At 43.4% G+C, this 18,442-nt stretch overlaps 1 protein-coding gene and 1 long non-coding RNA gene across 7 annotated transcripts in view; one reads left to right on the top strand and one right to left on the bottom strand.

Annotated features, from left to right (window-relative positions):
• The window catches only part of LOC133380031 (uncharacterized), a 40,525-nt gene that overhangs the window by 8,858 nt on the left and 13,225 nt on the right, over positions 1-18,442 (bottom strand). The gene's annotated exons all lie outside the window — the stretch shown is intronic.
• FBXW10B (F-box and WD repeat domain containing 10B) overlaps positions 1-18,442 on the top strand; it is a 41,244-nt gene that overhangs the window by 13,080 nt on the left and 9,722 nt on the right. The window contains exons 7-10 of the mRNA XM_061616479.1: positions 716-837; positions 4,226-4,374; positions 6,309-6,451; positions 15,837-15,995. Of these exons, the coding sequence (XP_061472463.1) occupies positions 716-837; positions 4,226-4,374; positions 6,309-6,451; positions 15,837-15,995 (573 nt within the window). The remainder of the gene's footprint in view (positions 1-715; positions 838-4,225; positions 4,375-6,308; positions 6,452-15,836; positions 15,996-18,442) is intronic.

Here is an 18,442-nt window from a genome sequence, read left to right as displayed (position 1 = left end):
TAATTTTTAAAAATTATATACCCTCATTTCTCAGTTCCAGGGTAGTTCACACAATAATGAGCCATAAACTACAGAATGCAGCAGTGGATGAAACAGCAATACTATTCCAAGTCACTAGCAGGATTTACAATAAGGTGTTGGTGGATCAATTTGTGGTGATTGCAGTTATTTTTGGATTATGAACTTTTAATGATTTTGCTTCATACCCCAAAAAGCACATTTTAAAAGTCCCAGTGCCATCTGTTACATTGTATCCCACACCCATATACCAAAATCTTTAAAGTTCAATACATAATGCAAAAGCTATAGCATCTGATACCAACAGATTAGGTACATTGGAAAAAAGATATAGGTGGATGAAATGTCAGAACTTAAACAATTTGGAAGTACAAATCTACTGATTCAATCAGCATTATATTGAATCTGCCATTGCTACATAAACAATTGCCAATGGCCCCCAAGACTGATTCCCAAAGTCTACACGGTAAAGAAAGGAAAAAATGAAGCATTAACCCCAGTATCATAAACCACATAAAGTTGTACAAAGCATGATACTTCCAGATATTTATTCCCACTCTTCTGATTTACAAATGGTGGTGGTGGGTCAGCAATATTTGGAGTTCTCTTCTGGATATGCTCAGAAAGTCAACAATGAACAACTCGTTACATTCAGTGTTTGATTGTTTCTTCTCCCCCTCTTATTCTGTGTTTTTAGAATGTGGAATATCTTCACTGGGTCGTGTGTGAAAATTTTTAATGGTCATTCAGGGAGCATCACTTGCTTGGATTTGTACAAGAACAAATTTGTGTCTGGATCCAAAGACTGCACAGCAAAAAGTGAGCAAGTTGAGGTTGTATGTCTCCCAAGACATTACAGGAAAATCTACAACTTTAGTTAAATCTATACTTCATAGAATGAGAGGGTAAACAACTGGTAATTGCAAGATTTGTAGAATCTTGGGATTCTAGTGGGAACTGCAACAATATGTTATAGTGCATCATTACCCTCTGTTCCCGTTCAGGGTGCCAGCCATGCTTTCTTCCAGGATGCCATAAGCTACAAGGGGCTCAAACAAGCCTGTAAAGAAACACAATTTTCCATTTTTCTATTCCAGCTGACACTCAATATTCAACTGTTGCCACAGGCTACTAAGACTGTTCAGTCCTCATTGGGATATTTTTTTAAAAGTTCTTCTGTATTTCTTTGGGACTCACTCACCTAAGCATGCTAATACCTTCAATTTATTTCATAGCGGGCCCATTTTGGCTCCAATCCTGCCTACACTCAACTACACTATCTGGGGAAGTAAGTGGAACCTGCAACAAAATGTTGTAGTGTATCCCTCCCTCCTAACAGGAATGCGCTTGTTCATCTTCCAGACTGCCATAACCTCCTTCACAGGATGGTTAAGCTGTCTGAGGCTGGAGCAAAACAATTCCCTTTTCTTGCCTTTCCCCCATTTTTTATTTTTCCCTTTCAGCTAACTGACTTCCTTTTATTTGCTGACTCTGATAATGTTCATATGAAATACACCCCCCACACACCCTGTTCATATGCTCAGATGACAGCACCATTAGCATCTCCTCCCTGAGCAAATAAAGGGTTTGCTTTGTCCTCCTGCCTCACCAACCTCTCTCAGGAGGAGTAAAGAGAAGGATAGAGAAGGGATGGGGGAGAAATTCTGTTAATATTTAAAGGCAAACTTACTGAAGCCATCCTTCAAAATGTGCACTTCTCAAAATTTTGCACTGCAGTTCTCTAGCCACGTAATGTGTACAAAAATGCAGTTGCTATTTAATGAATATATTAGTGAAAATAACATTAAAAGCATTATATTTGGGGAAATTGCTTTGCAAAAATGTGTATAATATGAGAAAATGCATATAAAAATGTGTATGAGGGGAAATTCACCCTAAATTCTGACAAATTTTCATGATGACTTTTTTTAAACAATAAAATAATAATCACATACAGTAGGGCCCCATTTTACGGTGCTTCGCTTTATGGCACTTCGCTAATGCGGCGGTCTCAATTAGACGCAATTAGACTAAAGCCCCACTCATACGGCGCTTGTTCCGCTTTTACAGCGGTTTTTGGGCGTCGTGCACCATTCTATTCAGTGAGTTCTACTTTTCAGCGGTTTTCGCTTTTCAGTGGGAGTCTGGAACGTAACCCACCATATGAGTGGGGCCCTACTGTACTGATGTGGGCTCCTACTGGGAGGAAGGATGGGATATAAATCTAATAAATAAATAAATAAATGTGGAGAACAGAATTTAAGAGTGTAAAAAACAAGAAACTGAGAGAAATTGAAATGGATGTATTTGCCCATCCCTAGTACTGAGTGCCTCTTTTGGAGCAGATGTTGCTGCTAAATATGCTGGACTTTGCTGCAAGTTTTGCAGAGTTTTGCAAGGCAAGGAGAGAACTGGCCATGTCCGCCTGCATCTTTGGTGAGATCTGTGAGATCCTGCATTTATCTCCTATCACGTCAGCTTAATGACACCAGGGGACAGTCACATTCACACCATATATATAAAAGCACTTTTATACCACTTTAACAGCTACGGCTTCCCCCAAAGTATCCTTGGAACTGTAGTTTGTTAAGGGGGCTGACCTCTGACCTCATAGGCCCAGCACCCTTAACAAAGTTCCGTTTCCAGGATTCCACATGATTGTTATAGTGATATAAGAGTGCTTTTAAATGTATACTGTGGATGTTAAGTCTCAGGCAGAGCAATCTAAATGCCAGGAAGCTGGTGGAGGAGGAGCCGGCAGAAAGCTCCACGGGATCCTCCTCCTGCTTGGGAGCCACCAGCCTGGCTGAACATCGGGAGCCACGCACAAGAGCCAGACGGGAAGTGTTGGCTCTGACAAACAGGCCTTCCAGTGAGTAAGTGCTCATCACAAGCCACAATGGGACACAATTAAAATTATTTTACTGCGCTGGGCTTTTGGCCGGTGGAGTTTGGGAGGGGATCAGGACCCAGAGGAGGGCTCTGAACGCAAGGAGGATCTTGCGTAACTCCCCCCACAGTTTCTCCCCCGCCATGCCACATTTCGGGGGCCTCCACTGGGCTGGCCATCCCTGGCAGACCCCCAGGCGGTACCAGCAAGCTCCTGGTGGCGCCACAACTCTGCTGCTGTGGAGGGCTGCTGCTGGCGGAGCCTGGCACACAGAGCCTGGACTCCGCAGCATCCAACTCACCCCAGCCTGGTGGAAAGGTGAGTTGGATTGTCCCCTTACTGAGTTACATGTGTGTTCACCGTTCCTTGTTCTTCCCTCCCCCTTTTTCCATGCAGCTGCATGTATGCACAGTCTTCCTGTTTTATGGGGAGGTTGACCCTAAAGATTTGTGTTTTACATATTTTTATCTCAGGCCTAGTATCTTGAGCTTGCAGATACCTCCTCCTTGTTTCTCAGAGACCACATTTTGGCTCCAACCTGTTGGGACCCATCCACCTAAAGTCACAATTAGAAGGAGTGAGGATGAAATTCTAGGGCTGAAAAATGTTTTATAAGTCTACTCATTTGTCCATCATCTTGCCTAAAAAAGTGTAATTTAATCTTAAATGTTTACTTAAATTTATTTATTTAAAATGTTTGTATCCCACCCTTCAACTAAAGAGGTACAACTCGAAAGGGGGAAAAATAAAATCAGTCAAATCCCTCCCAAAGACTCTCTGGATCAAAATGGTTTTCAAAACTCTCTGAAACACCATCAGGGAGAGAGTGGAGAAGGCTTCTTGGGGTAGGGTATTCCAAAACCTGGGACCATGGCTGAAAAGGCCGTTCACCTCCTTGGATGGAATGGATTCTCAACCGATTATTTATATATTTATATTATATTTCATCCCTCACCTCACACTCTCTTCCCAAATATTTGAGGCAAGTAAAAATAGAATAGTAATGAATGAAAAACAACCTAAGATCAAATTAAAAATGTTGTAACACAACAGTCTGCTAAACGTACTGTTTACCTCTTCTGAGATAAAGACTCTTATGCTGCAATCGTATGCATGCCTACACAGGAGAAACACATATGGGAGTAGCACAATCCTAACCATGTCTACTCAGTCCTATTGAATTCAGTGGGACCCCTAGGTAAGTAGGGTTGGGATCACAGCCTAAGCCACACTGAACACAGTGGCTGGTACTCCAAATAAATATGCTTAGGATTGTGCTGAAAATGAATTAACTGTATCTTTTTGTGTTTTTCACAGTGTGGAATATAGAAACTGGGAAATGCATGAAGACTTTTGGGCACAAAGCTATTGTTTGGGCTGCTAAAATGAATGAAACTCACGTTGTGAGTGCCTGCGACAAGGGCCTAGTGAAAGTGTGGCATGCTGAGACCTGTATACTGATCAAGGTATGATACTTACAAAACAGTGACTGACTCTGAAAATGTTGGCTCAATATCTTGCACCAAACAACACATTCAAGGTGAAGTTCAACTGTGGTGGGGAACCTTGGGCTTGGGATGCAAATGTGGCCCTTCAGACTTCTCTATTTGGGCCTCAGGACTCCTTCAGGCAATTCCTCACCCTCAGGCCATGCCCCTTCTGCCTGAGCCAGGTGAAATCTTTGGCCCTCTAGATGTTGCTGAACTACAACTCGCATCAACCCTAGCTAGCATGGCCAATGGCCAGGGATGATGGAAGTTGCAGTTCAGCAACAACTGGAGGGCCAAAGGTTCCCCACATCTGACCTAGGCCATGCCCTTCAGCAGCCTTGCTCTGTGCCATCCTTGAATGCTTCTGCACTTCTAGAATGTGTCCTTGAACCTTGATAATGCCTCTTGCTTGCTAGGATGGAGAGAGGTACACCCACCTCTCTCTATCCTAGCAAGCAGTGTGTGTGTGTACGTGTGCGCATGCGTGCGTGTGCCTCTGACTTTTGCATGGCTGGAATGTAGCCTACTGTAAAAAGGTAAAGTTCCTCTCCTCATTTTTGTCTCTGGTCCCACCCACCACTGACATACAGCCATTGGAAGCGGAAAAAGGCCCTCAAGCTGGAAAAGCTTCCTTGCCACAGAATTAGTAGCAGCATAAAAACAAGATGTTGCTTTCATAGTGAGGCCTATGCCCTAAAAGATGGTCTATAGATTAATTAGTAAATAATAGTCTGACATACTGGGATTTATCTTTTCTTATTTCTCTCATCATTTTCCAAAGAGGGTTTTATTTCATAGCATCAGTGACCAAATATATGGTTAAGAGAAAACAAGAAAAAGTTTCCGCTTGCAGCATTAATGTTTTGTAAAGAGTAGAAATTATCTGATTGGTTTGCAAAGAGACTGCTGTGTGACATGTAACAAATATTCGTAAGAATTGCCTTGCTGGATCAAAAGAGCAGGGAGGATTGATACACCAGAGATGTCAAAGGAAGGAAATCGTCTGGTCAACAATTGCCCTTTGGCAATGAATTGCTCTTGCCAAAAGTTAGTATGCAATGGGTTCTTCACTGGAAGTACAGGAAAAGATGAAGGTCAGGGAGTGCTTCAAGCCTCCTTAGCATTCCCTGACTACAGGAATAGCAATAAGAGGAAGTCCCCCAGAATCCAAACAATTAGAAGAGAGTTGGCTTATAGTGATGACTCATTAGGAATGAAATATGAGAACTTTCACTGACTGTGGAGGTTTTCTGGGGAACAGGAGGTATGTAGTGTGGGACTTCATTAAAAGTTGTTGAAAATCCAAGTATATCATGTTTGTTGTATCACCCCACCTACATATTTGATATGCTCAAAAATTCTACGTTTGTTGAGACAAATCTCGTCTGCGCAAAAGCCATGCTGATCGTTCTTCAGCAAAGCTGGTTCTTCTATATGTTTAATCAGTGCTTTTTTGGAAAAAATGAGGTGCTGGTATTCATATCTTGATAAAAGTGTCGTTGAGTACCAGCACAAAATGGTTGGCATGGGCAGCAAAAAAATAAGGGCCAGTACTCTGTACCGGTATTGTCACAAAAAAAGCCCTATGTTTAATAATGGGTAGAGCTTTAATGATGCTTTCTACAAATTTTTCTGGAGCTGAAATTAGGCTGATAAATCTATAATTTTGTGGATTTCTCCCTCGTTCCTATTTTTTAAAAGATGTTACACTGGTTACCTTCCACTCCAGTAAGAAATCTGACATTTCTAATAGGTTACATATTTTTGTTTGGGGTTCAGCAGCAGAAGGCCAGAGGAGGTTAGTCACTCTTTTACCTTAGTGGTTATTGACAATGTAAATAATTAGCTTTAATCATGTGATCTCTAGAAGTGGTTAACCACCATGCAAAAGTAAATCTGTCATTTAACAGACTTTACAAGGTCATCTAGGCCCTGTGAAGTGCCTGTCGTTTGATCAGTGGCATCTTGTGACAGGAAGCAGTGATGGCTATATCCTGGGATGGAGCATGCTGGGAAATCACAAGAGATGTCTGGGAGCTTTCAGACACCCCATGTAGGTATTGTTGATAACACTCTAAAAGCTATACACATTGTGCTGTGTTTTCTAAAGTTCTTAATCAGCAGTATATCTTCTTATGTGTTCAGAGAGTAATTTCTGTAGAGACTATTGCAAGTTGGAAATGTGAATCTTCTCCATTGTCCAAATTGCTTTTCTATGGTAGTTGCTTGCTTTCATAGCACACAAGGAGTACATCTATCCTTTTAACTCCTATATGGCAAAAATCCTAAGACCACAGAACCTAATATGAACCTAGAATGAATGGATTGCCTCCACCTTCAAATGTCCGTTATGATAAAGCAGTTCAGAAGACTTATCTCTACAATGAATCTTAGTCTATACCCACAGTTCTCAAGTGTGTGGGGGTGTTGTGAACTGGTAATGAAAAGATACAGCAAGGGAGAACCCATGAGTGTAGTGTGTATGGGTCTTAGAGAAACTGCATAAGGTAAGAAGCAATTGCCGGATAGTATAGTATAGTATTAAGGTGCATTTAAAATCAAAATCATGATCTCTTATAAGAAAGTTGCAATACTAGATCCATTTACCTTAGAGTAAGCCCTGCTAAACTAATAGGAACTTACTTCTAAGTAAATATATATTTTAAATAAATATAGTATTGTGCTAGATCATGCCATAGCCTTAGGTACATACCCTGGACCACATACCCTACCTGCAGGAGTGGGGAATCTTCAGTTGGTGAGCCACATTTGGCCCAGTTGGTTGTCAGGTGTTTGAGAAGAACTGTGCAAAGCACTGCACTTTGACAGGGGTCAATCACTTTATGTCATTATGTCCTCAGATGATTGGCTAGTGGTTGGTCCCTTCCACCTGTCAAAGTTGACTTGAGGGGTTGGTAGGAGATAAAGATCTGGCCGAGCCAAAAAGATTCCTCATCCCACCTACTACTTGTAGCTGAGTCTAAGTATGCACAACTGCAATAAGCACATACTCTTCCCCTCTTTACTGTTCTTCCATTACCCTCCCTCCCTTCATTATTTCCTTTGTGTTGTTTTTCTAGATTGTGACCCCCTTGGGGGCAAGGACTGCTATTCGTTATTACATCTACATGGACAGCACTAAATGCATTCACATATACAGTGCCTTGCAAAAGTAATCAGACCCCTGACCAGTGCTCTCATATTACTGAATTATAATGGTACATTGTAATTTCATTCTGTATGATATTTCATTTTGAAACACTGAAACTCCCAGTGAGCACAGTTGGATCAATAACCAGGAAGTGGAAGCTGCATCACACCACCCAGGCATTGCCAAGAAAAGGCCATCCTTCAAACTCAGCGCTCAAACAAGACGACTTGTGAGAGAAGCCACAGAGAGTCCAACAATTACTTTGAAGGAGCTACAGAGTTCAGTGGCTGGGAGCGGAGTAATGGTGCACCAGTCAACCATATCAAGAGGTCTGCCTAACACTAGCCTGTGTGCGAGGGTGGCAAGAAACAAACCATTACTCAAAGAGTACCCTCTGTAAGCACATCTGGAGTTTGCCAGAAAGCATGAGAGTGCCCTTGCTGCGATGTGGGAAAAGGTTTTGTGGTCAGATGAGACCAAGATAGAGCTTTTTGGCCAAAACTCAAAGCGCTGTGTGTAGTGCAAACCTATCCTGCCAATGCCTCAAGACACACTATCCCTACAATGAAGTATGGTGGTGGCAGCATCATGCTGTGGGGATGCTTCTCATCAGCAGGGACTGGGCATTTGGTTAAAATTGAAGGAAGAACGGATGGAGCAAAATACAGGGAAATACCGCAAGAGAACCTGCTTCAGTCCACTAAAAAACTGAAGCTTGGGAGGAAATTCACTTTTCAGCAGAACAATGATCCCAAGTACAAGGCCAAAGCAACACTTGAGTGGCTCAAGAACAAGAAAGTGAATGTCCTACAGTGGTCCAGTCAAAGTCCTGATTTCAATCCCATTGAGAATCTGTGGCTCTCTTTGAAAATTGAGGTCCACAAGAGACATCCAACAAACCTAAACGACCCGGAGTGAATCTGCCAAGAAGAATGGGCCAAACTCCCTCCAACTCTGTGTGCAAACCTGATACATACCTACCCCAAAAGACTTAAAGCTGTTATTGCACGAAAGGTGGCTCTACCAAATATAAATGTGTGGGGGTTGAATACTTACACAAGCAACATTTTCAGTTTTTTATGTTTCTTACAAACATTTCCCAACATAAAACCAATGTCACCTTACAATAATTGATTTTGAGTTCCAGTGTTTCAAAATAAAATATCATATAGAACAAAATTACAATGTACCATTTGTAATTCAGTAATATGACAGCATTGGTTGGGGTCTGATTACTTTTGCAAAGCACTGTATATAAATAAATACCACTGATCAACCAAGGCCCCATCTGCAGCGTACATTTAAAGCAGTATCATACTACTTTAAATAGTCATGGCTTCCTCCAAGGAATCCTGGGAATTGTAGCTTAAGGGTGCTGAAAGTTGTTAGGAAACCCTATTTCCCTCCCAGATCTACAATTCCCAGAGTGGTTTAACAATCAATCCCTCTCCCCAGAAAACTCTGGGAATTGCTGGATTGGCTCCGCTGCTGCGCCCACAGCTTGCTAAGTTCTGCATGCCTCGCCTCTCCCCCTCTCGATAAGTGGAAGGTGCCTCTAGCAAAACTGGACTGGATCCAATGCTCATTCCTGATTCAGGCAGATCTCCACCCAGCCCCACCTGTCAGCAATATACTCCTTCACCACTGTGGTGGTTTCCTTTCTCCCTCAATTGCTTAAAAGTAAATTGGCTCACATTTTGTTTGCATAGGTTTAGTGCTCCAGTGATTCTTGCAATACGTTTTCACTTCGGGTGGCATTCTCTAGCCCTTTTAAACGTCCATTTGTCAATTTCCTAGTGAATATTTTCTATCCAGTGTGACACATGAGAGAAAGGGAGAGAGAAGGCTTGGTGACTTTTGATTTCGAAGCACCGGCCTGGAGCAGAGCCTCAGGTTGGAACCAGAACTAGGGCAGAGTTTGGCAGATATTAGGCATAACTTGAATGCTTTGATTTATTGATATTCTGCTTTTAGATATTATGTTGGAAACCACCCTGTGATTATTCCATAACAAAGAGGCTCCTATAGAATCATAGAATAGTAGAGTTCGAAGGGTCCTATGAGGCCATCAAGTCCAACTACCTGCTCAATGCAGGAATCCAAATCAAAGCATTCCTGACAGATGGCTGTCCAGCTGCCTCTTGAATGCCTCCAGTGTCAGAGAGCCCACTACCTCTCTAGGTAATTGATTCCATTGTCGTATGGCTCTAACAGTTAGGAAGTTTTTCCTGATGTCAAATCGAAATCTGGCTTCCTGCAACTTGAGCCCATTATTCCGTGTCCTGCACTCTGGTACGATCGAGAAGAGATCCCAGCCCTCCTCTATGTGACAACCTTTCATGTACTTGAAGAGAGTTATCATATCTCCCCTCAGTCTTCTCTTCTCCAGGCTAAACATACCCAGTTCTTTCAGTCTCTCCTCATAGGGCTTTGTTTCCAGTCCTCTGATCATCCTTGTTGCCCTCCTCTGAACCTGTTCCAGCTTGTTTGCATCCTTCTTGAAGTGCAGAGACCAGAACTGGATGCAGTACTTAAGATGAGGCTTAACCAGTGCTGAATAGAGGGGAACTAATACTTCACGCAATTTGGAAACTATACTTCTGTTAATGCAGCCTAAAATAGCATTTGCCTTTTTTGCAGCCACATCGCACTGTTGGCTCATATTCAGCTTGTGATCAACGACAATTCCAAGATCCTTCTCACATGTCGTATTACTGAGCCAAGTATCCCCCATCTTATAGCTGTGCATTTGGTTTCTTTTTCCTAAGTGTAGAACTTTGCATTTATCCCTGTTGAATTGCATTCTGTTGTTTTCAGCCCAATGCTCCAGCCTATCAAGGTCCCTTTGAATTGTTTCTGTCTTCCACGGTATTAGCTTTGCCCCCCAATTTTGTATCATCTGCAAATTTGATAAGCATGCTCTGTATCTCCTCATCCAAGCTATTAATAAAAATGTTGAAGAGCACTGGGCCCAGGACCGAGCCCTGTGGTACCCCACTCGTTACTTCTGCCCAGTTTGAGAAGGAACCATTGATAAGCAGTCTTTGAGTACGATTCTGGAGACAACTGTGGATCCACCTGATAGTTGTTCCATCCAGCCCACATTTAGCTAGCTTGCTAATCAGAATATCATGGAGCACTTTGTCAAAAGCTTTGCTGAAGTCGAGATATATTACGTCCACAGCATTCCCACAGTCTACAAGGGAGGTTACCCGACCAAAAAACGAGATAAGATTAGTTTGGCAGGATTTGTTCTTCATAAATCCATGTTGGCTACTAGTAATCACTGCATTGTTATCAAGGTGCTTATAGACTGATTGCTTTATAATCTGCTCCAGAGTTTTTCCAGGGATTGATGTTAGGCTGACTGGTCTGTAGTTCCCCAGTTCTTCCTTTTTGCCCTTTTTGAAGGGACAACATTAGCTCTCCTCCAGTCATCTGGCACTTCACCAGCCCTCCACGATTTTGTAGACAGCGGTTCTGAGAGTTCTTCAGCCAATTCCTTCAATACTCTAGGATGCAGTTTATTGGGCCCTGCCGATTTGAACTCGTTCAAAGTGATTAGGTATTCCTTGACCGTATGTCTATCAATCTCAAGTTCCAATCCTGTCCTTTCTACTTCATATTTCCCAGGAGGGTCATAGACCCTTTTTTGGGAGAACTGAGCCAAAGTAGGAATTGAACACTTCTGCCTTTTCTTTGTCATCATTTTGCCATCCTCCCTGAGTAGCTGTGCCACCATTTCCTATATCTGTCTTTTACTATGGATGTACCTGAAGAAGCTTTTTCGTTGCTTTTAGTATTTCTCGCTAACCTCAGCTCATTAAGAACATAAGAACATAAGAAGAGCCTGCTGGATCAGGCCAGTGGCCCATCTAGTCCAGCATCCTGTTCTCACAGTGGCCAACCAGGTGCCTGGGGGAAGCCCGCAAGCAGGACCCGAGTGCAAGAACACTCTCCCCTCCTGAGGCTTCCGGCAACTGGTTTTCAGAAGCATGCTGCCTCTGACTAGGGTGGCAGAGCACAGCCATCATGGCTAGTAGCCATTGATAGCCCTGTCCTCATTCTCAGCTTTAGCCTTCCTGACACCATCCCAGCAATTCCGTGATACCTGCCTGTACTCTTCCTTTGTGGCCTGACCTTCTTTCCACTTCCTGTATGTGTCCTTTTTTGTTTTCAAATCATCTCTAAGCTTTTTGTGAAGCCACATTGGCTTCTTCTGCTGTTTTCCCCCTTTTATCTTTGTTGGAATTGCTTGCCATTGTGCTTTTAGAATTTCCTTTTTTTAGAAACTCCCACCCATCTCGGACTCCTTTTCTCTTTAGGGTCGCTTGCCATGGAACAGTACTTACAATTGTTCTGAGTATTAAAACCAGTTTTCTTAACGTCCAGGGTGCATATATGGCTACTCTCAGCTTTTGCTTCTGTTAAAATCAAGAACTGAAGTATAGCCTGGTCAATTTCCCCCAGAGTTCCCGTAACTGCCACTTCATCCACCAAATCATCTCTATTGGTTAGAATCAAGTCCAGGATAGCTGATCCTCTGGTTGCTTCCTCCACTTTCTGTAGGAGAAAGTTATCTCCAACACAAGTCAGAAATTTCTTGGAGGGGCCATGTTAGGCAGAGTTTGTCTCCCAACAGATATCGGGATAATTGAAGTCCCCCATTACTACTACATCATGCCTCCTCGAAACATTGGCAATTTGCTTTCCAAAAGTTACATTCTCGTTTTCTTCTTGACTGGGTGGTCGGTAGTAGACTCCAAGCACCACATTCCTTTTATTACTTGCCTCATTAATTTTAATCTAGATACTCTTGATGGAGCTACCAAGCTCATCTTGCTGTGTTTCTGTGCAGGGATATATATTTTTAACATATAGCGTGACTCTACCTCCCTTTTAATTCTTTCTGTTCTTTTTTGAACACATTATATCCTTCAAATGCTGTATTCCAGTCATGGGAGTCATCCCCCCAAGTTTCAGTTATACCTATCAAGTCGTAATGACCCTCCTGTATTAAGAGTTCAAGTTCATCCTGCTTGTTTCCCGTGCTCTGCGCATTAGTATACAGACATCGAAGACCATGTGATTTATGCTTGGCTTCCTTACTACATTTTTCTGAGGACTGTTACTGGGCCCTATTAGAGCCAATCTCTCTGTTCCCGTTACTGTGCATAAGCCTTCATCAGTTGTTACCACCAAGTTTACGTCTCCCTCCCCCTTAGGATTCAGTTTATAGCCCTCCTGATGAACTTCTTCATGCTGTGGCCAAACACATTCTTCCCAGTCTTTGTGAGATGCAATGCATCACTTGCCAGCAGTCCATCTTCCAGGAAGAATAGCCTGTGGTCCCAGAATCCAAATCTCTCACATCGGTACCACCTTCATAGCCATTCATTCACACCGAGTATTTTTCTTTCCCTTTCTACTCCTCTTCTAAGTACTGGAAGGATGGATGAAAAAACTATCTGGACCCCAAAGTCCTTGAGTTTCCTTCCCAGAGCTTCAAAGACTGATGTGATTTCTTCATAGCTCTATTTGGCAGTATCATTTGTTCCCACATGGATGAGGAGAAAGAGATACCTGTCGGTGAGCTTGATGAGTGATGGCAACCCTTCCGTCACATCTCAAATCCTTCCTCCTGGTAGATAGCATACCTGGCGAGTCCATGGATCTTCTCGGCATACTTGGGTTTCGATCCCACACAGTAGGGAGTCTCCCACTACTAGTACTCTTCTTGTTGTTGTGGGGCGAGGTTTCATTGGCCCTGCTTGATTGAGCTTCAGCCTCTTGCTCATTGTCACATGGGGTCTCCTGTAATTCGTCCACCACAGGCGGTCCTCCAGTGTCATCCTCGAGTGGTTGAAAGCGGTTCCATAGTTCCACTGGTGAAGGGTGTCTTCTAGCTCTTCTGCTCCTGTCACCCTTTCCCACGGAGTTTCCTCCACTTCATTGCTCCTCTCCAAAGCAGTCTCTCTTCTGCTTCCACATGCTGTTGCTCTTCCACCTCCACTTCTCTTTGCTGCTGTTGTTCCAGCATTCTGTCTAAGAACTCTTCATCTTCTCTTATAGTCTTCAGTGTGTCCACCTGCCGTCCCAGGCCTCTCACTTTTTCTTCCAACAGTGCCACGAGCTTGCACTTGTTGCAAGTGTACGCCATGTTGTTCTCAGGCAAGAAAACAAACATGGCACATACCTTGCAGGTCACAACCACTGGAGTATCCTTCCTGTTCATACTCGCTATCTTTTGTTTCTGACTACTAGTTTTGGAGTTGCCTGTGCTTTGTCCTGTCCTGCTTCAGGGTAAACTTGAGAGTCCCACTGGTATGCAGTGTGCTGTACAAGGAGAATTTTTTATTTTCTTTTTAGGGACCTCCCCCTTGACCTCCCCTGTCAAACTCCTGTTTGCTCTCCCTGCTCGCTCGCTCGCTCTCTGAAAGCTGGCTTGCTTATATCTCCTCACCTGTAGACAAACTGAGACAGCTCCCTCTGTTCTCAGTTAGGAGTCAGGAAACACACTGGAAGTCCCAGCACACACAGCTGCTGCTTGTTGCCTTCAGCAGTTCCATACATTATATAAGGTTTGTCAGACCCCTCCCCCCACTAGTGTTGGTTGCCTACCTAGCAGAACACACTTTTACTCATCAGGTTAGAAAAATCCAGGCTTGCTGGCCACCCTGAGAGAAGAACCCTGCTTGGATTACTGTAACGCGCTCTACGTGGGGTTACCCTTGAAAACTGTCTGGAAACTACAACTCATACAAAATGCGGCGGCTCGACTACTTATGAACAGTCACCACCGGGATCACATCACACCAGTGTTGTTCGATCTACACAGGCTTCCAGTTGTTTTCCGGGCCCAATTCAAGGTGTTGGTATTAACCTTTAAATCCCTATACGGTATCGCCCAGTTTATCTTACGGAGCGCCTTCAACGCCACCAATTATGCCGCCCGACAAGATCAGCCACACAGGGCCTTCTCTCAATCCCGCCGACAAAAACAGCTAGATTGGCGGGTACTAGAGAGAGGGCATTCTCAGTGGCGGCCCCCACCCTTTGGAACTCCCTCCCACAAGATCTCCGGCACGCCTCTTCCCTAAATACATTTCGTAAAGCTTTAAAGACCTGGCTCTTTCAACAGGCCTTTGGGATTTCCGGGGAGGGTTAATTACTGAGACTGAAATGCCTCCTATCCTGTTTTAATGTTATTATTTGCTGCTGTATTGTTTTTATACTGTTTCATATTATACCATTGTATTTATCATATTGTGTTTTAACTGCCTTGTACGTTGCCTAGAGTGGCCATCGACCAGATAGGTGACACAGAAATTAAATTTATTATTATTATTGGTTTGCCATCACAACTTCTGCTGCAGAGCTGAGCAATGCAACAGGCACCTCCAATGGTCAATCAAATTACAAGTCTCCTAGATGTGAAGTGCACTTTCCTGTTAGCTATCACTAAAAGATTTTGGGGAAAGAAAGTTCCTGCCTCCTTGTCAGAGTCCCCCTCCTGACTGTGCTTAGTTGAGACTGAAAATGATGAGCCAATCCAGAGTAGTAGTTGGACCTCTAGATGCTGGGCTATTCCAGGAGTGGGCTTGTTCTGGGGCTGGCAACAGACATTACTAGACTGGCAAGCAATGCTGACCCCTTGGGGAGAGGTAGGGAAGATGGGAAGACTTGATAGTAGCTGGACTTCTTTGGCAGCTGGCGAGCTGAGTAGACTAGGCCACTGGGCAAGTGGAGGCTATAGGTAACAGGCCTTTCACTACATGATATCTACTGGAGCTTGCTCTGTCGCTTTATCTCATATTACGATAAGGGATAGCCCTTTAAAAATAAAAGATAGCCCCTAAAATGAGAAAGACACCCCCTCAAACTAAAGAGCAATGAGTAAATCATCAAAATACAGGATGTGTGCGTGTGTATTGAATACTCCTTATGAACAAACAGGGAGGAGAGTAAAGAACAGTGTCATACATACAACTGGCAGCTGAAACAAAATGTTGTGGTTTGGAGTGCTACATAGAGCCAGCCAGACAGCTATGCCCTTTTCTAGGATACTCCATTCACTCCCCCTTCCCTCAATTTTCTGTCTCCTCCCCCACTTATCTAGGCATGGGGAACATGTGGCCCTCCAGATGCTATTGAGATCCAACTCCCATCAGCCCCAGCCAGCAAGGCCAATGGCCTTATCCATCACTGCACAACAGGACAATCTTGTGGTCTCAGTATTGTCCTCCAAGAACAAGCATTGTCTTTCAGCCACTTTTATTGTTTGTAGGGAGGTTCTATCCCTGGGATTTCTCTATCTCAGAGTCATCAGCGGTTGTGCTGATGGGAAGATACGCATATTCAACTTCCTGACTGGGACCTGCCTGAGGGTTATGAGAGCCAACAGCAGAGGTGACCCCGTGGTGTCCTTCTGTATGGTAGATAACAAGTAGGTTGCAGCCATTACTTTCTAGTTCTTAAGTAATAAAGACATTTATGTTACTGAGGAGATATGTGGGGAGGCACGTGAAGAAGGGCTTCTCAGAAATGTTCTAATGGAGAAACCCTATCTGTAATTCTAAGCATGCATATTTAAAATTAAGTCTCATTAAACTTACTTGGGCTTGCTTTTGATTAAACATGCTTACAACACATCAAGCCCTCTAAGGGTTATTTCATACTTCAGGATAATAAACAAATGAGGGGTCTATTTTAAACTGTCTCTGTCGATCCTTTTACTTCTCTCCCCTTTCTGCAGATGGTTCAGGACTAGAGGTGCCACTGAATTTTTGCCTAATCTGAAATCTAAAGAACAATTTGATTTGTCTACTTGGGCAAAACATAATCAGGAACTTCAAGAGCAGCTTAAATGTGTTTTCTTGAGACTACTGAAATTTCTCAAAGGGGTTTTGCACCATCATTACCTCTGGACTTTAAGGGATCCAGATCCCTCCCTTCATTATACCATGTGCTGAAGGAATATTTGTGTCCCTTCCCTGGGGTAGCTAACGTGGTGCCCTTCAGGGATGATGGGAGTTGTAAACCAACAACATCTAAACAGTACCATGTTGGCTGCCCCCTGCTTTATCAGACAGATCACACGACATGCTAAGTTAAAAATCAACTTTTCCCCTTCACCAGTATTGATATAACCCCGGGCAGCAAAGATAGTCTCCCAAACATATCACCACTCCATGTGATGGTGCATTGGTGGAAATCAGATGTGGGGAACCGTTGGTCCTCCAGATGTTGCTGAACCACAACTCCCACCATCCCTGGCCATTGGCCATGCTTACTGGGGCTGATGGGAGTAGCGGTTCAGCAACATCTGGGGGGCCAAATGTTTCCCATACTCGTTATAAATACTACAGTTATTAAAACTAAATTAATGGCCTTGCAATTGCTGTTTGATCACTGAAGGACAAACTAGTCATGTGAAATGCATCTTTGCATTTAATGTGCCTGTTGTTGTTTTTAAATTGAAATGATAGCTGTGGGGGAGATCTAGGGTGGTTGCCTGAAGGACCACCATATCTCCTATGAAGATTCCCTGGTGTTTAGAGCTTTGGTAGAGGCCTTTCTCTCTGTCCTGCCAATATCTGCCAGGGAATTGAGTCTTTTTTGGTGGCTGCATCCAGGAAGGCAGCAGTAGTGCATGAAGGGGTTGGAGTAGCAGTGGTGCTCTCCTGACAGCAGCACTGTATTCACTGGCACAGGGATATGGTGAGGTGGTGGCAAGGTCAGGGAAGTTCTGAGTTGGGGACATTGGCATCCCACAGGTTGTGCACACTTGTGGGATGCTGACAGCACCAACCCAGACCTCCCCCCACCCATTCCCATCAAAGTGAATGCAGCACTGTTGGAAGGTCGCCACTGCTGCTCACTAGAGGCCCATTTAGTCCCCTTTCTGGTAGTCTTCTGACTTCATGTTAAGAACCTTTCTTATTCAAACAGGTTTTTGGCCTGTCATGCTGATCTGTATTTTCTATTGCTATTGCTTTTCTTATCTGTTTGTTTTCTTGCTTGTTTTATATACTGTTTTCTATTTTAGATTATTGTTTTTGTTTTATTTTGTTTGCTGTTAGATCATTTGGACAACATTGTGTGAAAACACAGGGTGTGAATTTAAACAAACAAATTATTGGCATTGCAGCGGGGGGGGGGGAGCAGTTTAGCCCTTTCCTTTTCTGCTGCAGTCTTGATCAAAACTGCTCCTCCAAAGCTGCTGCTTGCATTGGGACGAAAGTGTTGGAATTGGGGCAAGAGCAACTCCTGTTTTGTTCTTTTGTTTATGTTCCAGAAGGGAGATAGAGCTAGGGTCCTCCAGATGGATAGGCTTGCTTACCTTTACCTGTCATGCTCTGACTGACCTTCTGCTGTTAGACTGTTACGTCCTAAGGGAAGCTTACCTGCCCCTCCTCCTTCCGCCCTTTCCTCTCTTCTCTTCTTTGACTGTCCAAGAGAGAGGAGACACCTTTGTCTCTTCTCACTCTTTCCTAGCCATGAGGGCAATTCCCAAGCCTGGGTGTTGCACCTCCAACTTAGTTAGAACTAGGTATGCCTTTCTATCTACTACGTATTTCTATAAATAAAGTAGCTTTTCTTATTTTACCAAGTCTCAAGTCTCAGTGATCTGAAAGCAGGGTAAAAGCTTGCTTTCTTAGGCAAAACGCACACACTGGCACACATGCATTTCAGACCGCTGTTACTCTCTGCTTAAACAAATTTACACCACAACAGAAAGCTCCTGCTGCCATCAGGAGGAGCATTCTTCCCCTGCAAATAGCAAGAGCTAGCAGAGTTAGCAGAGCTGATTTTATCAGGACTGCACCAGGGGAAGAAAGGGTTTAAAAAATTTCCTTCCATTTGCTACAATTCAATAATTAACAGTTATAT

The sequence above is a fragment of the Rhineura floridana genome, chromosome 3 (assembly GCF_030035675.1).
Source record: "Rhineura floridana isolate rRhiFlo1 chromosome 3, rRhiFlo1.hap2, whole genome shotgun sequence".
Taxonomy (NCBI): domain Eukaryota; kingdom Metazoa; phylum Chordata; class Lepidosauria; order Squamata; family Rhineuridae; genus Rhineura; species Rhineura floridana.
The sequence above is the reverse complement of the archived record's forward strand: the minus strand, read 5'-3'. Positions and strand labels throughout refer to the sequence as shown.